This window comes from Lonchura striata, chromosome 18 (genome assembly GCF_046129695.1).
Source record: "Lonchura striata isolate bLonStr1 chromosome 18, bLonStr1.mat, whole genome shotgun sequence".
Classification (NCBI taxonomy): Eukaryota; Metazoa; Chordata; class Aves; order Passeriformes; family Estrildidae; genus Lonchura; species Lonchura striata.
Genome location: NC_134620.1, coordinates 3,231,576 through 3,255,846, shown reverse-complemented (window position 1 = coordinate 3,255,846; position 24,271 = coordinate 3,231,576). Strand labels below are relative to the sequence as shown.

Below are 24,271 nucleotides of genomic sequence, written 5' to 3'. Positions count from 1 at the left end.
TTCAACCTTTGGGTGGTCAGCACAAACCAGAGCATCAGCTCCACCCTCTTTATTGCGGGCTAGAGTGGTGCTGGAATGTGCCGGGAGCTGGGTTGGGATCCAGCTCCAGCCTCTGTCCTTCTCCTCCCTGCAGGCCCAGGTTACCTTGAAGACCTTCTTGGCCCAGGTCCTGAAGGATTCCTCCTGGCCACAGAGCTCATCCCCTTCTCCCATGCGGAGGATCCTCTCTCCACCCAGCTCCTCCAGGAGCGTGTCCACGGCGCGGGCGAAGGCGCAGAAGTGGGGGTAAGCCCGGGAGCCCAGCCCGAACACGGAGAACCTGTGCAAGGATGGCTCAGCTGTAGCTGCTCAGCTGGGAGGGACCCTGAGTGGGAAGGTCATCCCACCAGAAGATACCAGAGTTTACTAATGTGCTCCCTAAATCGTGGGGCTCACGCCTCTCTCACACACACGAGGTGATGAGCAGTTTCCAACCCCAGTGACTCACCACAATGCAGCTGTTTTCACTTACTATATGAACAATTTATTCTGAGAATTCACTTGATGTGTGGCTTTGGTGAAAATTTGCAGTTTGTGCTGCACTAGAGACCACATGTCTGGGTAGCAAGTCAGCAAATGATAGGCCAAGTTGAAAAGCTTCATCCAGATACAGCTATTAAGTTTTAAAAATCGCAACTATTGATCTGAATTTTCTCAGTTCAGGGCCAGGTCTCATGGAAATATTACAGGAGCAAGGAGCTCTGGAGTTTGCCAGAGCACAGCTGGCCCCTCCTGTCCCACCACCACCCACAGCAGCCTGGAGGGGTCTGCACATCCCCAAAACTCCTCGGGGTGAGGTGGGAGCTGCGGGCTCTGTGCAGCACCAGCTCCTGCCCTGTCCCCTTTACCTGACGTTTGCCAGGGGCCCCGTGCTCTCGAAGTTGTCCCTGGAGTCAGGGCCATCACTGGAGGATTTCCTGGCATCCGAGTAGGAGGAGACGCTGTTGAACCGGACCTTGTAGCTCCTGTGAACAGCGACAGCATCCAGGGTCACACTGGGGTCACCTGCGTGCCTCTCGCCTGGCTTCGGGCTCACAGGGGTCCCAGTCGTGGGGGACGCCAAAGCAGAGCTCAGGGCTCACAGTTCCACGAGCAGGCTCTGTGGGAAGAGCAGAGGAATGTGCTCCCTCCGGGGGTAAAGCCAGAGCAACCCCTCTGCATCCCGGTCCTTGTCACCTCCCCCTGTGCTGGCCCAGCTGCTGGCTGCCACGTTGTCCCCAGTGATGCAGAACTGCCAGGACCTTTGGCTTTACCTGTCCTTGCCCAGCAGCACACAAGGTCGGGGTGTGTCTGAAGAGACATTCTGAGGGTTGTTTCATTCATAGGAAGTGGGAAATGAAAAAAAAAAAACCAACCAAAACTGAGTGAGAGAAGAAGGGATGAAGAGGGGGAAGGGGAGCAGAGAAAAAAAAATAATCTGACAACAGCAGAAGTATTTCTGAATTGAGCCATCTCCCAAAATTGCTCTGCACAAGAGTTTCTAAATTTGCAGGCAGAGCAGCGAGCAGTGCTGCGTGCGTGAGTCACAGCACAGCTCCTGCACAGCGCGGCCCCGAGCCCGGTGACAGCCGGGTCACGGAGCCCCAGGGCCACCTCTGCTCCTCAGCCTCCCCTCTCCCCACACCTCCACGCCTTCCTGCCTGCTCCAGGCCACGCTGCTGGCCCTGGCCGTGTCCCCCTCGGGGTTATCCCGGGTTAGCTGGCCTCCCTCCCCAGGCTCCGAGATGCTCCAAGCTCATCCTGCAGTGTGGGGGATTTTCTGCAATCCCAACTCTGTTCGGGGCAGCAAAACCCTCTGGACTGGATGGACACAAAGGCCAAACTGCCCAGGTGGGAGCTGGGCCAAGGCTGGGCCAGCAGCTGGAGTGAGAAGGTCCTTGTGGTGTGGGGTGGATGGGCTGCATTGGAACAGCAGGCTTGGAATAGGAATGGCTTAGGAACGCTTTGGAAAACCCTTGGGAAACCCTTGCTGTAAGGGAAAGTTGGAATGGAAAACTGGGAATGGCATTGGGAACTGGGAATGGGAACGGGATCTGGGAATGGGAAACTGGGAACGGGAAACTGGGAATGGAATACTGGAAATGGGGATGAGAATGGGAATAGGAACTGGGAATGGGAAACTGGGAATGGAATACTGGAAATGGGGATGAGAATGGGAATGGGAACTGGGAATAGGAAACTGGGAATGGAATACTGGGAATGGGGATGGGAACTGGGGAATGGGGATGGGATCTGGGAATGAGAATGGGAATGGGAACTGGGAATGGGAAAATGGGAATGGAATATTGGGAATGGGGATGGGAACTGGGGAATGGGGATGGGATCTGGGGAATGGGGATGGGATCTGGGAATGAGAATGGGAATGGGAATCTGGGAATGGGAAACTGGGAATGGGAAACTGGGATTGGAAAACTGGGAATGGAAAATTTGGATTGGAAAACTGGGAATGGGGTGGGGATGGCATCTGGAAACTGGGAATGAGAACTGGGAATGGGAAACTGGGAATGGAAACCTACGAATGGGGATGGGAACTGGGAACTGGGAATAGGAATGAGGAGTCAAATATCAAGCCCAGCACAGTCTCCCTGACGGGATCCTGTGACATTGTCACACTGAGAGGCCACCCTGCCCTGAGGGGTCTCAGCATTCCCTGGGGGAGCTGGGACTCCATGGGGTGCATGGGCAGGAGCTGCTCTCTCCAGCTCTCTTTCACCAGGCTGACACTGTCCCTCTCCCCTCACAGCCTCCTCCAGGTCTCCTTTTCTCATTGCAAAAGGTTTTTGTGCTCTTGATGTTAGCAAGTCCTGGATATTGGTTGGGGCAATCCCAGAAAGAGAAGCTGTGGATGCCTGCATCCCTGGAAGTGTCCAAGGCCAGGCTGGATGGGGCTTGGAGCAGCTGGGACGGTGCAGCTTGTCCCTGCCTGGCTCTTAGAAACTCCTACCAGCCCTTAAATCACACTTGGAGGCGTCTGGGACAGCAAACACTGAGCTCAGGGGCTCTTAACCTCCTCACATCTGTGCCCAAGGAGATCTTTGGGGTGAGAACCACGTGTGGAACTCCCCTTTTCTCCATGCCCACCCCTCCGGGGCAGCCTGCACGTCCTGCTCTGGCACTGTCCCCACTGAGGCACGAGGCCACGAGGAACCCGGTGGGTTTTCAGCTGGGCAGCCCTGCAGGGATCCATCAGCTGGGCCAGCACGGGGGGCTGCAGCAGGGCCACTCTGGAGAGCCACAGGCTGGTCTCTGCCGTGTTTGTCACCGCCCTGGTGACACCACCCGAGTCAGGGCGCTGGAATTGTCCTGGATCCCCTGCAGGGCTGGTCCCTCCTGAATTGAGGAGCAGCCCTGTGCCAATTGTTAGCTCAGGAGACATTCCACGGCACAGCAGTGACCCAGTTCAGGGAAATATTTTATTCTTTGAAGCTAAAATAAGAGGAGACCCCAAATTATCATTGTCATCGCCTTCCCTTCCTTTCCCTCCCGGGGATCTGCACAAAGCTCATCCTCCCCTGAAGGGGGATTTTCTACAATCCACATTCTGTCTCCAAGGTACCGGTTACAAACATCACAGGCTTATCACAGCTCTTATTTTCCCTAGAAATCTTTTCACACCATGCATGGAGCTAAATCTGGTTCTGCAGCCCTCCCCCACCTACATCTGCAAGGCTGGGAACTCCCTTCTACCTCCAACTCTTTCTATTTTGGTGCCTCCTGGACAGGCCCTGGCTCTCAGAATCGATGATTTTGGGGAAATGCCTACTATTTTATTTTTTTTTTTTCACAGATTCCTGCCTCTTCAAGATGAAGAGAAGCTTTAAGTGTCACCCCAGGGAATTACAAGCTGGGATCCACAGGCACCCCTGACTCTGTGCTCTTGTCCTTCCTGGGACCTCCAGTGTCTCCATTCCCTGGGTCTCCAGGCAGGTCCCATTTCTGGATATTTGCAAAGGTGAGATCTGCCCGAGGATTTCCCACTCCCCTGTGAGAGGATGAAGGCAGGGAACCTGTCCTGCATGCTGCCGTTTGCACTGGGAGGGGAAAGGGTTGGTGTGGGAGGAAAGGGGATGGAGTGCTCTTACTTCCTCTCCTCCAGGTTGGAGTTGGGATTCTTCATCTCCATTAATGCACAGCCAAATTTCTACAGGAAAAGAGCAAAAACGGCCATCAGCTTTGTTAGGTTTTGCAGGAAACCAAGCCCTGAGCACAGCCTGGGCTGTGGCTCTGCTCCCTGCTCGCTGTTCCAGCTGTCCAGGGGACTGTCACCCTGTGTGTGACACTGCTGGTGGTCACACAGGACAAACAGAACAGGGTCAGTGGCTGTGTCATGGCAGGGAATCAGGAGACAGCCCTGCTCCAGAGCAGGCTGGAGCCTCCTACAGCACCTGGACCTGGTTTGGGTCCTTCCAGCTCGGGCTGAGCCAAACGAGGATGTTCCTGGCCCTGTGCCCTGCTGTCCCCTGCTGTCCCCTGCTGTCCCCTGCTGTCCCCTGCTGTCCTACCTCTCCATTCTCAGGTGGGTCCCCATTGCCGAAGGTGCTGGTGACCACCAGGACCATGGTCTCGTGCTCCAGGTGCACCACGTCGTACTCGTCCATGGACATCACCTGGGGGCACAGAGAGGTCACAGAGAGCTGGGAGCCTCCTGGGCTGCCTGGGGACGGGGACAGCACATCCCTGCTGGCATCTCTGCACGGGGAGGGTGGGACCTGTGGGAATCCAGGGCTTCCCTCTGGCTGCCCTGGCAGGTCTGGGACCCTGGCAGGGGTCAGGAACCTCCCTGGACAGAGCCCCCAGAGACACTGGCTGTGATCTCTGCCCATGGAAAAGAGTTTTCAGTCTTACAGGATGAATTACCAGCTCTGAGTGTTTGATATAAGTAATAACTAAGTGTGGCACGGGTGCAAAAGTAAAATTTTAGGATTCTAGATAAGGGGTCCAAAGGGGACAAGATGGAGGAAATTGGGTGTGCCTTGTCCTTTTTCTCCTTCTTCATGCCCTCCATGTCTCACTGTGGTGTTGGCATTTTTCTGTTGGTTCAGGCTGGGGACACACTGTTCAACGTAGGTGACAGATATTGGCACGTTATTGTCAATCCAGCCCAGGGAATTTCTGGTATTTAATGTTTGTCACATCCCACTGAGGGCAGAGCCCCACACGCTGCCCTGCAGGACAGAGCTGGGCAGGGCAGCAGAACATGTGAGAGATAAACAGAATAAACAACCTGGAAACCAGCACAGACCAATTGTGGCTTCTGCTTTGGCAGCGGGGCTGACAAACAGAGACTTTCCACAACCTCAGGATCATCAATAGCTCAGATTCTGACCAGACCAGGAGCCTGGAAGGACACGGGCAGCCCTGGAGCTGCCACCCGAGGGGCCACAGCTGCAGTCATTGCAGGAAATCAGGGATTTTTCTCCAGCCCAGACCCACAGGGACACACCCTGGGCAGCTGTTTCCCACGTGTCTCCTTGGAGCACCCATGACTTCACACCCCTCACGTGTCAGGAGCTGGGAGCTGGTGCAATACCTTGGCATCAAAGGCGTGTTTGAAGATCTCACACAGGGTTTTTGCATAGACCTGGGACTTGCCCGTTTCTGTGGCGTACAGGATGGTGGCCTTGACCCTCTTGGCCATGGCTTGGCCCATCAGCTTGGCCGAGAACTTCACAGCCCTGGGAAGCAGGAATAAATCCCAGTCAGAGCCTGCTCCTTACCTGTGCCTCTAGCCCAGACCTTTTTATTCCTTATTAAATGAGCAGCCTTACAAAGCTGTAGCATCAATATTTTGGTTGTCACATGGCAATCAAGGAAGCCTTGGAAGAGCTCGACTTGTCAGAGAGGAAGAGGAGATGGGGGAGCTTGAACAGAGCCAAAATAACCTGAATGGGGTGAAGGAGGACAATGCTAAACCAGGCATGGGGGTGGTATTTCTGCAGGGGCACAGAAGCAGGAGAAGAATCAGGGGCAGGGAAAAAGAAAAAGGGGAAAGGGAAAGGGAAAAAGGAGAAAGGGGAAAGGAGAAAGGAGAAAGGGGAAAAGGGAAAGGAGAAAGGGGAAAGGAGAAAGGGGAAAGGAGAAAGGGGAAAAGGGAAAGGGGAAAGGGGAAAGGGGAAAGGGGAAAGGGGAAAGGGGAAAGGGGAAAGGGGAAAGGGGAAAGGGAAAGGGGAAAGGGAAGGGGAAGGGAAGAGAAGAGAAGAGAAGAGAAGAGAAGAGAAGAGAAGAGAAGAGAAGAGAAGAGAAGAGAAGAGAAGAGAAGAGAAGAGAAGAGAAGAGAAGAGAAGAGAAAGAAGAGAGAGAAGAGAGAAGAACTGGAACCAATCAGAGCTGGAGCTACAGGAGGAACAGCAGCTCCTCCATGCAGGAGGCTCTGCAGGAGCTGCCCTGGCCAGCCTGCTCCACACAGAGCCTGGCGACACCGAGGTCACACCGAGCTGTCCCAGTGCCTGTGATTTGCACTCCGGTGGCACCGAGACCTCCCCTGGCAGGAGCAGGCTGGGGGGTGGCACATTTAACCCAGCCTTGTGCCCAGCTGGCTCTTTCTGTGCCTGCAGCAGTGCCTGGGTGCTTTTCCTGCAGTTCTCCCTGCTGGCTCAGGGCACATAGAGGGGCCAGGGGCCACCAGGCTCTCTCCAGTCCTGGTGTGGGTGATGCAGCACAGGAATGCTGATTCCTTGTCTGAGGCATCAGTGGGAGCACCGTGATGGGGGCAGAGGTTGGGGTTTGTCATTTTAGGGACATTCATAATCACATCAACGCTGGCTTTCCCACATGCCAAACACCTTCTTTTCTAAGGGGACCACCAAGCCTTTAAATGGGGCCACCAGAAAGGCAGAACGCCATCAGGTCTGGATTTGGGCTGCTGTTGCAACAGGGAAAGGCAATTTTTGGGAGGCTGAGGGAGCACAAAGCATCTCTGTGGCCTCTGCAAGAGGAAGGGCTGCCTGATTCACTTTGACAGCCCTCGCCCCAGGTTTTTGAGTCCAGCAGGGCCCCTGCATCCCCTTCAGATGAGCTGTGGGAACAGAGGCTGGGCAGGAGAAGTCCAGTTCCCCCTGCCCCTCCTGCCCAGAAATACTCTGGTTTTGGGGAATCATTTAGGGAGGACAAAAAGAGGGAAGAGGAGGTAGAAACTCCTCCAGGCTGGTTTATCCTGCCTGCCCCTGGCAGCTCCTCTCTGTGGCAAGGTCAGCCTCAGGAACATTTCTGTTTGCTGCTGCATCCCCACCCTCAGCGAAGCTCTGCCCCTTTGTCATCCCCTGCTGGCAGTGTCCCCTGTCCCCAGGACCTGCACTGGCCTCAGGGCAGGGACTGCAGGTCTGAAGGCTCAGATTTGGCCAGATTTTTGAGTCTGAGCAGGCACCAAATCATGCTGAAGGCTCTGGGCTCAGGCTGCCTTTTCTACAGCTGATAAGCTCAGATCCAGACAGGATTAATGGTGAATTACAAAAACAATTCCTTTCCCTACACCAAGAACAATGGAGATTTTGTTTTAAATGACCTGCCACGCTCACATTTTTATAAAACCATCCCTCAATGGGGCAGAGGGGAGCAATAAAAGCATTTTTCCTCCAAACTCCATGAATCCTCCTGCTCTTCCCCCAGCCCCAGTGTCAGCTGCAGGAGCACATTCCTCAGCTGCTACTCCTGTTTATGGATGCACCAGGGAGAGCAGCTCGCAGGAGGTGACAGCTGAAGAGTGGGAACAAATTGAGAGCAGGGATTCAGGGAAACTGAAGCGTGGGGAGATGCTGTGACGAGCCAGGGCCACCTGGCAGCCTGGCCACCGTCACCAGGGCACACCCAGCCCTCTCCTGCCTCAGCCCAGGGCTCTGCTGCCACAGAACCAGCAGCTCCTGTCTGCCAATGGCCCCCAGGGGAGGAATTCGGGCCAGAATCAGCCAAAGGGTCCAAACTGAGCTTCATTCCTGCATCCCTGCTGCTGAGGAGCCTTGGCAGGGAAGAGGCACTGGGGTGGCCCCTTGCCAGGGGTCAACTGAGCATGAAGTGCAAATCTCAGCTCAGCCCTGATCCATCTGCTGCCTTGCAGGGAGGTTCCTCCTTCCCATCTCCCCCCTTCCTTCCAAAGCAGGTGTTTGGAGGGTTAGGCACACACCGAGGGCGGGTTCTCCTCAAGTAGGGAAAAAGTCAGTGGGAAAATGAGGAATATGGACAGGAGTTTGATTTTGTTAGTGCCAGCACAGCCCTGAAGAGAGAGGGAGATCTTCCTGCCCCAAGGAAAGGAAAAGCTGTCAAAACACCCTCCAAAAGTGGGAAAGCCACCCCTGAGCATCAAGACCTTTTAACCAGAGAATGACGAGCCCAGGAGAACAAACAATATCCAAGATCTGGTGTTCAACCTGCTCACACCCCTTTTGGGGGTCTGAGGGGGTGCTCAAAGGACTGCCTGTGCCCCCAGATGTCCCTCATGGCAGGTAAAGCCTTCAGCAGCCCAAAGCCAGGCTCAGTGCATCATCTGTAGGGTGATGCACACACCCACAGGGGGCTCAAATCCAGGAGCAGCCCCAAACATTCCAGGCCTTTCCAGAGCACGCCGGTACTCACTTTGCCAGCTTCTTAAAGCCAATGGCCCTCTTCTTGGTGGGTGTCCCATTGACCCCTTTCCAGACGTGGGTGTTCCAGGGATCCGGCTAGGAGAGGGAAAAGCAGGATCAGAGGGTGGGGAATGCTCAGAGCTTGGAGAAATGCAGCATCCACAGCACCGAGAGTGAAATTCTTCCCGTCAGGAAGGGGAGGAATAGCTGCTACTGCACAGCTCTCCCTCTCCTCTCTATGTCCCTGATCCTTGGAGCCTTGTGGGTTTTTTTTTTTTTTGGGCAATGGAACATGCCCAGGAAAATTGCAATCTAATAAACCCTCCTGGCTTGTAACAGCATCTGGCCAATTGCTCTGTCGCCTCTCGAGAGGAGCGTTAATAGGCCACAGCCAAAAAAGAAGACAACGCCAGAAGGGGAGAGGTGATAGAAACAGATCCTTTCCCCTGCTCTGGCCACAGGTTTTTTTCCCCTAAGAGGCCCTTTGGGAAGGGGAGGCAGCTGAAGGCAGGAGCAAGCACACAGAAGCTCATTCCGTGCCCTTGCAGGCTGCAATCAGAGCCAGCAAGCATCGGGGTGCCTGGTGGGCTGCTTACAGGAGTGAACAGACTGCTCCTGCTCGGTGATTATTCCTTAAGGGCTCTTGACTAAAGGTCACATTGTGTGGAGAGCACCGGAGCAGGGCTGCCTGGATAACGAGGCAGTGTTTGCTTAGGGGCTTTTCTTCATGGTCTGGAGCGTTAAACACCCCAGCTGCAGCGCCTGAGCCCCTGCTGGGCCTGCTGGGAAGGAGCCCCTGTCCCACTGGTGGATCCCCTGGATGCAGGAGGCATCCTCTCAAACCTGCAGCCTGGAATGGGATATGGGCTATGGGATATGGGGTATGGGATATGGGATATGGGGTATGGGATATGGGATATGGGATATGGGGTATGGGATTTGGGATATGGGATATGGGATATGGGGTATGGGATATGGGGTATGGGATATGGGATACAGAAGCCATCCTCTCAAACCTGCAGGCTGGAATGGGATATAGGATATGGGATATGGGATATGGGATATGGGAGAGGGATATGGGATATGGGGTATGGGATATGGGGTATGGGATATGGGGTATGGGACATAGGATATGGGGTATGGGATATGGGATTTGGGATAAGGGATATGGGGTATGGGATATGGGATATGGGATATGGGATATGGGATATGGGATATGGGATATGGGATATGGGATATGGGATATGGGATATGGGATATGGGATACAGGAGCCATCCTCTCAAACCTGCAGGCTGGAATGGGATATGGGATATGGGATGCAGGAGTCTTCCAGGCCATTTCCCCACCCACCCATTAGGCACTTCCAAAGTGTGCTTAAGAATTGGGAGCTCAGGTGTCCCACATTCCCACAGAGGGGCAAAACCCCATCATTACACGATGTTAGGGTGAAATATCCACTGTGAAGGAGCTGGATGGTGTCCCTCTCCTTCCTGCACCTCCTGAGCTCCCACTCCCAGCCCGCCCTGGGCCACAGGCAGCGCTGAGGGCAGGGTGGGGACAGCACCTGGTACTCAAAGGAGGGCGTCAGGCGGTAGTTGAGCATCTCCTGGTGGAAGACGGGGGTGATGCTGCCCGACATGGGCGGGACAATCCAGACCCAGTCAGCGGGACAGCCCCCCCGGCACCGGTACTCGTTCTCCATGTGCTTGATGAAGGACTCAGTGGCCGAGTGGTGGTCCACGATGGTCACCTTGTCACTCTGTCAGGGGACAAGAGGGCAGAGCCAGCAGCTGTCAACACATCCCAGAGGGAAAAAGATAACATTTTACATTTGGAGCTGCTTGTCCCAGATATTCCTTACTCCCATGGTCTTTGGGGATGATCCCAGGTGGCTGCTGAGCGTGGTCTTCCCAAGGAGGCTCTAAAGCTGCCCCAGTGCTTTGAGAACAGATGTGCTATGGGAGCCCTGCTCCCCTGTCCTGGCCAAGCAAAGATGGGATGGATGGGATGGAGCATCAGACCCTTGGGAAGCTCTTCCAACCCAGCTCTGGGAAGGACTCTCACCCTTTGAAGCGGGGTGGCCAAGGATTGGTTTTGTTACTCAACCTTTAGGTGCAGCCTGGGGGAGAACCTGCGCCAGTTCCTGCCTCATGGATAGGTCAGAAGGGCTGGATTTTCCCCCTGTTGGGATATTCCTTCTGGACCAGCAGGACTCAAGTGCTGGCAGTGTTGTTTTACAACATCCAGAGTGGGGAGATTATTAAATCTCACTGCAGCAGCCCAAATTCAGGAGGCACCGCCCAATTTCAGCTGTCATGCTTGGGTGGATGTCTCCACACTTGTCCCACCCAGTCCCTGCGTCCCTCCAGGCTGGCCCAGACAAAGCAGGGCCCTGAGGTACCTGGAAGCTGTAGAGCACAGCGATGTTGATCTCCACCAGGGCTTGGTCCTTCCACAGCGAGGACGTTTTCCTCATATCCAGGTTCATTTTCTTGGCCACTTGCTGTAACAACACGTGGCAGGAGGGGAAGGATTTAACGGCCAAAAAACAAGGATTGGAGAGCTCTGCTTGGGGAGAGGAACCCAGAGGAGAGGCCCAGGCTGGCACAAAGCACCCACAGGGCAGGGAAGGGCTGATGTGGTGCCTTCCTCTGGGAAGAAATCCTGCCTTTTCCTCTCCTTGGCAGGAGCACGGCCTTTCCTCCTCCCTGAGCAGAGGCAGGTGGCCAAATGCTGCTGAGGAGGCCACCAGGAGCAGCTGGACACTCACACTGCTCCCACCCCTCCAGTTTTCAGGAGACTGGGGAGGGACAGAGCCCCTGTAAATAACACAACCTTCCCTGGGAGGTTTTGATGGATCCAGACCCTCTGCACAGGCACCTTCCCATGGCTTGGCTTTGTCTCTCCTACTGTGGGTATTCCATGAGCCATGGGACCAGCTGGAGGGTCCCCAAGGGCACACACATCCCTGAGGAGCCACCAAGTGTCTCTGCACCTTTTCATGTTTCAGCACTTGGCCTCAGCTGAGCACAGGTGCCTGCTGATCCCTAAGATTCTTTGGGAAGCCTGTGGGGAACTCCACACTGGCTGTGTCAGACCCCTGCTGGGCCCACAGGACACAGAGACCTCGCCAACCTCAGCCATGTGGCTCCATGAGAACTCACAGAATTCACAGAATGACCAGGTTGGAAGAGACCTTCAAGATCATCGAGTCCAATCCAGCCCCAACACCTCAACTCAACCCTGGTACCCAGTGCCACATTCAGGCTTTGTTAAACACATCCAAGGATGGTGACTCCACCACCTCCCTGGGCAGAGAATTCCAGTACTTTATCACTCTTTCAGTGAAAAGCTTTTTCCTGATATCTAACTTAAATTTCCCTTGGTGCAGCTTGAGACTGTCCTCTGGTTCTGTCAGTGCTGCCCGGAGAAAGAGACCGACCCCACCTGACTGCAAACACCTTTCAGGAGCTGTGCAGAGTGATGAGGTCCCCTCTGAGTCTCCTTTTCTCCAGGCTGAGCACCCCCAGCTCCCTCAGTGGTTCCTCACAGGGTTTGTGTTCCCAGCCCCTCTCCAGCCTCATTGCCTCCTCTGGATGCACTCAACCATCTCGACATCCTTCCCAAAGTGAGGGCCCAGAACTGGCCCCAGAAGGGACATCCTGTGCTCCCCCGGTGTCCTGCCTGTCCCCAGGAGCCCCAGACCCGCCGGGAGCAGCAGGAGTCACCTCCAGGATGTTGTAGCGGGAGCTGTCGCAGTAGTCGCGGACGCCGATCTCCGTGCCCATGTACCAGCCGCTGAAGGGGCAGGCGGAGAACTCCAAGCCCCCGATCTCCAGGAGCATGTTGGAAACGGCTGGCAGCCCGTACCACTTCAGGCCCAGGTCCTTAAACCACTCAAACCTGCCGAGGAAAGAGGTCAGGATTAGGCAACCAGCCAGGAGTTCCCTTCCCAGTGCAGGCAGGGGGATGGGGGAGGTCACTTTGCCAGCAGGGCGAAGGACTTGAGCAGAACATTTCCATCAGTAGCTCCCTTTGGGGCTGTTCATGGGGACAAGGTGATTATGGAGGGGTGTAAGCCCTGGGAGGCTTCAAGGAAAAGGAAACTTCCTAAGAAAATCCATCTGGATACAAGGGAAAGCCCTGAGACATGGACACTGCCCTGCCAGCTTTGCCAACTTCACTGGAGGGAAAACCTGGGAGAGGTTTTGGGTGCAGCCCCCCCAGGCCATGGCAAGGGTGGAACCGGAGGAGCTGAGTCCTACTGATCCCCTCGAGCAGTTTTGGGGCTGCCCCTGACTCACTTGGGGTGTCGGATGGGCACTTCCAGCACGAGCTCTGGTGGGATTTCGAAGAGCTCGGGGTCGTTGCCGTTGGCTTGGAGGAGCAGGGGCAGGATATCGAAACGCCCGTACGGAGCCTTCCAGCCTTGCTGGATGCAGATCTGCAGGGAAAAGAAAGGCAGGGTTGGTGTCCCAGCAGGTCACCTGCTCTCCAGACAGTGTGGTCAGGGGATTGTGTGCTCCTGGGCACTGCTCCTGGCAGGATTTCTGTCCTTGTGGTTGAGCAAAGGGAGCTACAACAGGGGGTGGCCTGTCTCACCCATGGCCAAGGAAAGGGAATTTAGGATGTAAATGAGCCTGGAATTGGTCCCCAGTAGGATCATGGCTTGTGCCTGCAATGGTGAAGGAGAAAACAGGTGAGAAAAGCAGGGAAGTGACAAAACCCAGCCTTTACTCCTGGGGAAAAAACCTGAGGGTGACACAAACCCAGCCTCCCCAGCTGGAGCTGCACGGGACAATCCCAACCTGCTTGACCCAGCCTCTTCTCCCTCTGAGGGTGCCCAGAATTCCTGTGTGTCCCCAGCAGGTGTGGGAAGGGCAGGTTTAATGTGGGAAATGGATTTGTAGGGAATTCTCCAAGCCTGACAGAAGGCCCACACAGTGTTCATCTGTGTTCAAACCTTGAGACAAGAAATGCTGACTTAGAAATGCCACGGAATAGGACAGGCATTGCTGGGAGAGAAATGGAGCTAGAAACAAGCTTCAAAGCTGGCCTTGCAAACAAGACTGGATACTTTGGAGAAATGGAACTGTGAAAATGCATTGTAGTGGGACTCACGAGAGGTAATTTTAGATTATTGGCTTTAAGGCATCTACAGCATGGTGTGGTTAAAGCTGATAGACCAAGAAACACTTACAGTGTTTTGTAATTAGGAAATAATCAGCTTCTGATTGTGATGATGTGAATTATAACATCTGTATTGCCTCACCCTTCTCATGAGACTGAAAATGGAATTAAAGTTTTTAAAACACCTCTCAGTTGCCCCATCTCTCATTTTTGGGGACAAGGAGATTACGGAGGGGTGTAAGCCCTGGAGGAGGCTTCAAGGAAAAGGAAACTTCCCGAGAAAATCCATCTGGGTACAAGGGAAAGCCCTGAGACATGGACACAACTGCCCTGCCAGCTCTACCAACTTCATTGGAGGGAAGACCTGGGAGAGGTTTTGGGCGCAGGCCATGGCGAGGGTGGAGAAGGGTGAGGAAAGGGCAGAGTGGCACAGCTGTACCTCGGTCAGCTCCACGTTGGCGGGGTCCCCCAGCACGGAGCCGTCGGGCTGTTTGTAGCCGGCGTAGCGGATCAGCTGCGCGTTCCAGATGCGGAAGTCGTGCTTGCTGTCCGTGCGCTGCGGGAAGATGGTGATGGCAGACCTGGAAGGGAAAGGCAGCGCTGGTGATCAGCGCCAGGAGTTGTGGGAGGGGTGAGATCCTGGAGGAAAAGGTGCTGCCACCAGCTCTGGGTGTGCCCTGAGTGAGGAGTGTGAGCTGTGACGCTGGCGGCTCTGGAATTTGGGGTGTTCCCTGATGCTGGCTGCTAGCAGGGGGGGGGTCAGACAGACCTGGAGGGCAGGCTGAGCTCTGTGCTGGATGCAGAATGTAGGAAAGGGGAAATAATGGGGAAATATTCCCTCTGAGGTCCAACAGGCAGCAAGAGGAGAGAGACTTGGACCAGCAGTGCTCCTCCAGCCCAGGTCGTGTCCCTCTAACCCTTCCCAGGATGGCTGCTGGCTGTGCAGTGCCCAGACCCAACCCCAGCAGGTCCCAGAGCTGGATCTCCACTCGTCCAGAGGCCCTCGGGTCCAAAGCCTGGTGACTCCCTGGTGGCTCACCTGAGGTTCCCCTTGTTGGTGGCATACTTGATGTGGTTGCAGATGTAATTGAACATCCCATGGGCTGTGGTGCAGTCCCGGGCATCGAACACCTGGAACGGGGAAGCAGTTGTGTGTCGGAACTCAAAATGTCCCTCAGACATTTCTGGAGGTTCTGGGCCCAGGTCAGAAGCATTTGAGACCCTGGCAGGCAGCTGCAAACAGCTGTGATTTTGGGTTTGAGCCATGGAACAATTTACCAACCTTGCAGGAAGAACAAGAAGTCACAAAAGTTTAGATATTAGAGTAGAAGTAGTCACAAAGTAAAGGGAAGAATTTTTGAGTGCTGTACAGGGGGGTTTTGGTTTTGTACATGGGGGTCAGAAGTTTCAAGATGGATTTGGGATTTGGGCCTGCCCTGTCCTCCCTCTTTCTTCTTCCTTACCTCCATGTTCTTGGTGATGTTGGCACTCACAGATTGGTTTAGAGTAGAAAAGCACCATTTAATATAGGTAATAGGCATTGGGGAAAACTGTAAACATGTAACATGTAATGTACCATATAAAAGATAGAAAAGCACCATTTAATATAGGTAATAGGCATTGGGAAAAACTGTAAACATGTAACATGTAATGTACCATCTAAAAGATAGAAAAGCACCATTTAATATAGGTAATAGGCATTGGGGAAAACTGTAACCATGTAACATGTAATGTACCATCTAAAAGATAGAAAAGCACCATTTAATATAGGTAATAGGCATTGGGGGATAAACTGTAACCATGTCACACGTAATGTACCATATAAAAGAGAGCAGCAGCCCTGGGCGGGGAGAGAAGAAGCAGTCGGGGTCAGAGAGGATGTCAGGGTGTGTGTGTGCCTCTGCCTGAGCTGTGAGCAAACCACAGCAGCCCCAGAAGAAAATCTTTTAGATAAATTGCAATAAACTGCCTTGAGACCAAACAACAAGAGGCTGCTGAGCTTTTCTTTGGAAGCATGGGTGGAGGAGAGACTTTTCCACCACACGGAGCCACCCCGAACTAGAGATTGCTCCGGCAGTTGTGGGGATGTTCCAGCTCCTAGGGCAGAGCCAGGCAGAGGAAACACAGCACATGGAGAACTCCAGACACCACTGTGGCTTCTCAGGGATCTAAAGCTCCATAATTATGTGTTCCCTGCCTTTGGAACACGTGGAAGTCTAATCCAGCTGCCCCTTTTGCTTTGGAGAGGTGACTCATCTGCTGCTCAGGCAAAAACCTCCTCGTTCCCATACTGCCAACCTGCTGCTGTTCCTGCCTCATCCCCCAGCAATTATGGAGTCTGCTCTGCTTCTCTTGTAGATCAGCACTCCAAGCTGGAGCAGGACAGGTGTCAGTCAGGGCTGAGGGAGGGAATCATGGAATGGTTTGGGTTGGGACTTTTAAAGAGCATCTCATCCACCCCGTGCCCATGGCAGGGACACCTTCTACTGCCCCAGGCTGCTCCAAGCCCCATCCACCCTGGAAGTAGCCTTGGACACTTGCAGGGATCCGGGCAGCCACAAAAGCATCAGGAAATCAGGAAGGGGGAGCAACAGAAGCGACTGTGCCCACTCCCTGTGTGAAGCAGCCACAGGAGCTCTCAGCAGCGCTGGATTTGTTCCAGGTTACAGAAGGAGAGGACAGCTCTGTACCAAGGGATTCCCTAGGGATCACTGATTTCCAATCCTGCTCTGTGTTTCCCTTGCCAAAGGGGCGCTGAGCCAAATCCTCCCCTGCTGGATCTCAGTACTGAGGACAAATGTGTCCTGCTGCCTCGCTCCAGGTGGAGCAACAGGTTGGAAACAGCAGGAAAGATGTTGGAGCAGGATCTGATATTGGAAAATGTCCCCTGGAGCACCAGCTTCCATTTCAGACACAGCCACCTCATCTCCCATCCCACAGACACTTTTCCAGCTCCTGCCAACATCCCAAAGCTGCTGAGGGGAGCTGTGTGTGCTGCTGAACGGCTGCCCCTGGACCTGTGCTGTGCCTCCCAGGTGGTGGAGAGCAGGATTTGCCTCTCCAAAACTCCAGCACAGCCTCTGGCAGGAATCTCCTGGGTGTTTCTGGTGGGGTTGGTGCTGACCTGCAGCTTGGACCACTGGATCCTGCCCACGCAGCGCGCCGCGTTGCGCCAGGCGTGCTTGGCTCCGTAGATCAGCTCCGTGTCCCGCAGCTGGTAGGTGTCGGTGGCCTCAATCTCCTTGGTCACCTCCTCCAGCCTCTCCATGTGGGCCTTGGAGCCGGATCTGGGGAGGTTGGGAGCACAGGAGGTGCAGGGTCAGGCGGGGGGCAGGGGATGCTGCTGCTCTCCACTGGGAATACCTCGTTCCTGCACACACCCACAGGGATTTTGTGGGTGCTTGTCCCAGATTTGGGATAAGAGGTGGGCAAGGACAGGGGGACGGACAGTGGCTTGTGCAGAGACATGACAAACACCACAAATGAAACTCCACCCAAAAGCATCTGCTGAAGGAGCACCAAGGCTTCCCCGTGCTGTGACTCACATGCATGGGAGAGCAGATAATGAAATCATGGAATGGTTGGGTTGGAAGGGACCTTAAATCCCATCCCATTCCAACCCCAGCCACAGCCAGGGACACTTTCCACCATCCCAGGCTGCTCCCAGTCCCAGCCTGGCCTTGGGCACTGCCAGGGATCCAGGGGCAGCCACAGCTGTTCTGGGCACTCTGTGCCAGGGCCTGCCCACCCTCCCAGGGAACAATTCCCAATTCCCAATATCCCATCCATCCCTGCCTCTGGCAGTGGAAGCCATCCCCTGTGTCCTGTCCCTCCATCCCTTGCCTCAAGTCTCTCTCCATGTTTCTTTTTGCCTCCTTCAGGCACTGGAAAGCCGCAATGAGGTCACCCCAAAGCTTCTCTTTTCCAGGCTGAACAATCCCAACTCCCTCAGCCTTTCCTCCCAGCAGAGCTGCTCCATCCCTCTGATCATCCTGGTGCCTCCTCTGGCCTGGCTCCAGCAGCTCGGGGTCCCTCCTGCGCTGGGCCCGGTGCTGGGGCAGCTCTGGGGGACACCGGGGACATCTCGGCCCCAGCAGCAGCCCCGGGCTGTGGCTGAGGAGCGCTCACCTCTTTATGGAGGAGTAGTACTGGTCAATGAAGTCCTTAGCCAGGAGCAGCACCTCCTCCTTGCTCCTGGTGTCCTCTGACTTGCGGATGTGGGGGCTGGGGGTCATCACGGAGCCCATGCAGATCTGCTCGGTGCACGCCGTGGCCTGAGGGGACAGGAGGGACAGGAACGCTCTGAGGGGACAGGAATGTTCTGAGGGGACAGGAGGGACAGGAATGCTCTGAGGGGACAGGAATGGTCTGAGGGGACAGGAGGGACAGGAATGGTCTGAGGGGACAGGAATGTTCTGAGAGGACAGGAGGGACAGGAACGCTCTGAGGGGACAGGAATGGTCTGAGGGGACAGGAGGGACAGGAATTCTCTGAGGGGACAGGAATGGTCTGAGGGGACAGGAGGGAGCAGGAATGCTCTGAGGGGACAGGAGGGACAGGAATGTTCTGAGGGGACAGGAATGTTCTGAGGGGACAGGAATGGTCTGAGGGGACAGGAGGGAACAGGAATGTTCTGAGGGGACAGGAGGGATAGGAATGCTCTGAGGGGACAGGAGGGAGTAGGATGGTCTGAGGGGACAGGAATGGTCTGAGGGGACAGGAGGGAGTAGGATGGTCTGAGGGGACAGGAGGGACAGGAATGCTCTGAGGGGACAGGAGGGACAGGAACGCTCTGAGGGGACAGGAGGGACAGGAATGTTCTGAGGGGACAGGAATGGTCTGAGGGGACAGGAGGGACAGGAATGTTCTGAGGGGACAGAAGGGAGCAGGAACGCTCTGAGGGGACAGGAGGGACAGGAATGCTCTGGAGCCACCATGGTACTGCTGCTCACCAGAGCTGGGCTGAGGCAGTCCGTGACCACCCACACAGAGCAAGGTGGTGTCTGACAAACAGGGACATCCCAGCTGGCTGGGGACACCGGGTGGTGGCAGCCAGGCCTTGTGCAGCCACCACTTCTCCCTCCTGATCCAGGCAATGCAGAGATGGGATTCACACCCCAGCTTGGCATGAAGTCAAATGCTTTTCCTTATTTATCCCAGATGCATTTGCATCTCTCTGATTATTGCACCAGATTCGAAATTCAAACCCTACTGGAGTGCCTCAGGTTGCAAGATGTGGCTGGGGGTCTGTGTTCTATCCCCATCTGTCAGAGCTGGGGCAGTTCTCTGCTTTTTTTGGGCAGTTTTTTCTTTATCTCTCCCACAGCCAATCCTCCCTCCAGGAGATCTCTGCTGTCCATGGCCACTGAGTGTCCCTGCATGGCTGAGAAAATTCCATCATCCATGGGAGATGCTGTGCCCAGGGGAGGAGCCAAGCATTCCTACCTGGATCCAATCTGACCTGGGAACAGCACAGCAGCCTTTGCCCCCTGCATTCCCAGAGGAGCAGCTTTCTTCCCCCTGCATTCCCAGAGGAGCAGCTTTCTTCCCTCTGCATTCCCAGAGGAGCAGCTTCCTTCCCTCTGCATTCCCAGAGGAGCAGCTTCCTTCCCCCTGCATTCCCAGAGGAGCAGCTTTCTTCCCTCTGCATTCCCAGAGGAGCAGCTTTCTACCCCACTGCATTCCCAGGGGAGCAGCTTTCTTCCCCCTGCATTCCCAGAGGAGCAGCTTTCTCCCCACTGCATTCCCAGAGGAGCAGCTTTCTTCCCACTGCATTCCCAGAGGAGCAGCTTCCTTCCCCCTGCATTCCCAGAGGAGCAGCTTTCTCCCCCCTGCATTCCCAGAGGAGCCCAGGCCCATCTCCCCCAGCCCTGGAGCTCCAGAGGAAAACTCCCCCCTTGTGCAGGATCCTGCTCCAGCAGAAGCACAGCTGGCACTGCAGGAGGGCTGAGCCCCCCTGGGATGGGGCTGAGCCACCTCCCTGACCCACAGGGGGACAGGGCATGGTCTGACTCTGGCAGGGTTGTTTTGTATTACTGCATTTTCTTTTTTTTAATTTTCAATTTTTTTCCCCTAATAAAGAATGGTTATTTCTGCTCCCATATCTTCTTCTGACAGCCCCTAATTTCAAAATTATAATAATTCAGAGGGAGGGGATTTACATTTTCTATTTCAAGAGAGGCTCCTGCCTTCCTCAGCAGACATCTGTCTTTTCAAACCAAGACATGGAGACAAGACTGAATTCCCCCACTTCTGCATTCCTGGGTAAATCCACCTTGGAAGCTGTGCCATCCACTCAACGGTGCTCAGGGAATTTTGGCCAGCTCTACTCACCATGGCGGTCTTGAGGTGCAGGGTGTCGTGGAGCACGGAGCCCGTCTCCCAGTTCTTGATTTTCACAAAGCGGGGACATTTGGAAGGGCTCCCGTTCTTGGTTGGGGACTGGCGCCCGGATGGAGGCGGCTGGAAAAGAGGGAACACCCAGCACAAAGTCAGAACTCATCAGCAAAATGCAGGAAAAGGTCCCAACAACACAGCATCGTCTGTGGCTGGATGGCTGTGTATAAATTCCAGCGGGGACACAGCCAGACAAGGTGGGTTATCCCAATATTTGGCTTTATTTGGGATCCTACAGTGGAGCAGCTGACTCGCAGGTGAATAAAGAAGTCGTGTCTGGTTATGGGACAGCAAAACTTGTGGAAAATGAGCTAAAACCAGAGGTGGAAGTGACTTGGAGAATGTTGTGTTCAGGATTCTTAGAGGAAGACTCTCCTCCAAAATCTGTGGGATGTTTCTTGCCAAGGAGCATCACCTGCTCAGGTTCTGCAGGTGCCAAGCTCTGCCTGGAAGAACAAAGAGCTGAGCACCAATCTGAGCAAGCCAAAGGCACAGCTCCTCTGATACCAATGCTGGAAAGCTTGTAGGAATGGGGATGGATCAATTACTCAAGTTGGGGGGATGCTGAATCATGAGTGTAGTTGGATTTCTCCAGCTCAGCTCCCTGGCACTGCCTTGGGATGGGCTCATCCAGCTCTGCCTGAGATCTGTGCCAGCACAGAGGAGCAGAACTGGCTACAGGTGCTCCTTTTTGCATGTTTTCACAGACAAAACTGCAATTTTCTGCTGTGGCCCTTACCCCAAGCACTTAGAGCTTCAAGAGCCATCGGAGTCTGCCCATGGGGACAGGGCAGTCTGTCTGCAGTGGCTCTGGGCAGCAGAGCTCTGTCTCCTAGGAATCAGGGATGTAATTCCAGCACTGGAACCATGGCACTGCTGCTGCAGGAGACATCTGAGAGTGTCCTGGCCAAAGCTGCCGGTGTTTGGCACCACTTCAAGGCTCTGCACAGCAGCTCTGGGCTGGACTGGCTCTGTCCCTTCCCACAGGAATCCTGGGGCTGGTGTTCCTTTTGAATTAATCTGGTTTTCCTGAAGCTGACGCTGCCTTCAGTAGAATGTCACCTGCTTTCTGGGGATCCTGGGCTCCTGTCACCCTTACAGCAGCAGCACAAATCTAAAGAAGCAAAGAAGCAGCACAGGCTGGGAGAAGCTCCTGGCTCAGGAGGGAAAGCAGCAGGAGGCACAGGGATGGCAGAGCAGCCAGGCTCCAGCTCTGACTGGTTCCCACTTCACCAGAGGATTGCTCTGCTTTCCCAAATCTTGGAGAGATTCATCCTGGCTGACTCCAAGGCCGAGGCCTGGGCTGAGCAGACACCTTTGCACTTTTTGCTCAGTTCTCGTTTCTACCATAATGTCCGGACTTTTTTTTCTTTTTTTTTTTTCTTTTTTTTTCTTTTTTTTTTCCTGGAAACCAGGGATTTCAAGCAGCCTGAGGCTCGTGGTGTAATGCCACACTCTGAAAACATATTCTGGGAGCAAGGGACAGAGGCTGGAGGGGAAAGCAGAGATTTACAGCCTGAATCCTCAGCAGGACCTCCTTTAGCCCTTGCAGCTTCCAAAAGCTGCAGCCTGCACCCCCTCAGGCTGTGCTGCTGTGGATCTCTGACATTCCTCATGCCACAAATCCCATGATTTTCCCAAGGAGTGTGTCAAAGTCTGCCCCTTGAAGCCAAATGTCCACACGCCACATCTCAGCCTCCCCTTTGCATGTTGCAGAAACCAAATGAAAAACCTCATGCACAGCTCAAACCCAGCAGTAAATGAGAAGCTCCTCGATGTAGTCCTGGAAAAACACTATTTTTAAAGCTAATTTTTTTCAATTTTGAAGAGTCCAGCCTGAATCATGGCAGTGGCAGCTCCTGGTAATTTTTTTCCCCCTGCTTGTTTTACTCCTCAAAGAGAATGGAATTATTCTTTAGCCACCAACAGCTTCCTGTGCTCCCTGACCCACCCCGAGGGCCAAAGGGGACAATCTACCACCTTCCCTCTGCGCCTGATTGCTCAGAGCAACTCCCTGAGATGGGCAAAATGTGCTGAAACCAGCTCAGAAATGCAACCAAAACCAATCCTCACCTGCAGCTCCACCTGCCAGACAGAAGCCGGGAGCACCAGGCAGGGAGTGTTGATTGTACCCAGCACTTTTTAATGGGAGTTTTGATCTCCTGACAAGGTGTGCTGCTAAAATACTCCTTGCTGGAGCAGGTATGGCCCTAAAACGTACTGGGAATGCAGATGAAGCAATGTCCCCATCCTCGGAGCGAGTGGGGGGATGCAAGACTCAAAAATGTGGCCAAATCTGAGCCTTCAGACGTGCAGCTCCTGCCACCATGGGATGACAGAGGGGCAGAACTTCACTGAGGGTTGGTGCTTTTCTGCCTGCAGAAGTTCTGCCTCAAACCCCCTCAAAGCTGCTCCCTTCCCATTGACTGGGCAAACTGGAACCCTGGAGTCACAGAGTCATTAAGATCAGGGAAGGTCTCTGAGGTGGTGGATCCCAACCTTAGAGTGAGCACCAAGCTGTCACCTAGAGGAGAGCACCGAGCGTCATTTCTTGGACACTTCCAGGGATCAACGGGACCCCATGAGTCCCATTAAAAACCCCATTAAAAGAAGTCCCAGTGCCTTGCTGGGAGAGGCCCAGGGAGCAGAGGGATGCTGAACCCCGGGACAGCAGCCAGGCTGGAGCAGAGGTGTCAGCTCTGGCAGCCACATCCCGGAGCAGCTGTGGAGAGAGAGAGAAGCCAGGACAGCTTAGGAGAGAGCCGTGTGTGAGTTCCTGTCTGTGTGTGAGTGTGTGTGTGCTGAAACCAGAGCCAAATATTCCCCCGCCGCTCAGCCGGGGAGGCTGCGTGAGATCTTTTCGTGTTTTAATTAAGCAGCTGGGACATCGGTGACTCAGGAGAGGGACAAGACAACTGCGGCAGCCGCGGCATGCAAACAGCTCGTACCAGAGCGTGCCGGCACCTCGCGGCTCCCGAGCTGTCTGCTCCCGCAGGAAGAGCCCTGCCAGCCCTGGGGACTCCTTGGGGACACGGTGACAGCGGACACCTCCCGGCCTGGCCTCTGCAGGTGCTCACCCCGCGGTGGCAGCGCCCGGCTGGGTCGCACCGGGGCGAGCGCAGCAGCAGCAGCATCAGCCGGGCGGTGGATTTATCTCCGTGCTGACATTTCCGTCCACGCTCGGCTCAGAGCGTGTCCCCTGCCTTGGCACAGCTGCAAATCGCCCTCGCAAAGCTGCTCGGAGTCGCTTCCCCTGAGAGCCAGGCGGGCACAGAGCTCCCGCTTGCCCTCGGGCTGCTCGCAGATCGGTCCCTGCGGAGAGAAGCCGGACCTGGCATCCTCAGGGTTGGGGCCAAGGGGATCGGGCTCCTGGGAAACCAGCAAAAAACGCCGTGTGGTTTTGTAAAAAATAACAGAGGGATGGGGATCGATGCCCAGCGGGGCTTTCAGCACCTTATTACGAGCCTCAGTGAGCATTCGCCACCTGGCCAAGTGAATCCACCCAATCCTGCTTCAAAAAAAACCAAGGAAAGTTCCCACTTGGCTTGACTTTCCCCTGTGTTAATAGTATTTATTGCTGCTTGAAAGAAGTTCAGCTGCCTTGACTGCACACAGCCCCGGGGAATGGCTGGGGGAAAAGCCAGACTGCTTCCAGAAAAGCAGGCGTAAGGATTCGGGGATAAGAAGGATAAAAAGAAAGCTGTGCATCCAGTGGAAAAAAAAATAATAAAGAGTTTAATAGCAGCTTAAAACAGGCGGTTTTGGCAGCCCCAGCACAGAGAGAAATTAAGCTCTGCACACAGAAGGTTATAAAGTGCTTATAGTAACAGACACGGACACGCACGGGCTTAGCAAAGGAGGCAGGGAGACGGAGTCTCTGCAGAGCTGGGGCAAGAGGAGCAGCACTGAGCTGTCCCCGGGCTCAGGATTCCACGGGCTGGGACGTGGGGCTGCCCAGGGCCAGCCCCCAGTGGCTGCTGCAGCTCAGGGCTGCTGCCACTGGCGTGGGGTGACACTCAACCCAAGGGTGGCTGTGCTGCCGGGCCACGGTTCTGAGGTGAGGGAGGGTGGAAATGCACCCAGCCAGGCTGGCTACAGCTCTGCAGTGTGGCCAGGGCTACCCCAGTGCCCTGTGTGGCCACCAGCACCA

At 54.8% G+C, this 24,271-nt stretch overlaps 1 protein-coding gene across 1 annotated transcript in view; it reads right to left on the bottom strand.

Moving 5' to 3' along the window:
- Positions 1-24,271, bottom strand: part of NOS1 (nitric oxide synthase 1) — a 66,504-nt gene that overhangs the window by 17,046 nt on the left and 25,187 nt on the right. The window contains exons 4-18 of the mRNA XM_031506259.2: positions 20,059-20,187; positions 17,854-17,999; positions 16,850-17,012; positions 14,765-14,856; positions 14,165-14,306; positions 12,900-13,039; positions 12,324-12,498; positions 10,997-11,098; positions 10,160-10,354; positions 8,605-8,690; positions 5,570-5,714; positions 4,542-4,646; positions 4,122-4,180; positions 888-1,004; positions 145-319 (exon numbers count right to left, since the gene is read on the bottom strand). Coding sequence (XP_031362119.2) covers positions 145-319; positions 888-1,004; positions 4,122-4,180; positions 4,542-4,646; positions 5,570-5,714; positions 8,605-8,690; positions 10,160-10,354; positions 10,997-11,098; positions 12,324-12,498; positions 12,900-13,039; positions 14,165-14,306; positions 14,765-14,856; positions 16,850-17,012; positions 17,854-17,999; positions 20,059-20,187 — 1,971 coding nt within the window. The remainder of the gene's footprint in view (positions 1-144; positions 320-887; positions 1,005-4,121; positions 4,181-4,541; positions 4,647-5,569; positions 5,715-8,604; positions 8,691-10,159; positions 10,355-10,996; positions 11,099-12,323; positions 12,499-12,899; positions 13,040-14,164; positions 14,307-14,764; positions 14,857-16,849; positions 17,013-17,853; positions 18,000-20,058; positions 20,188-24,271) is intronic.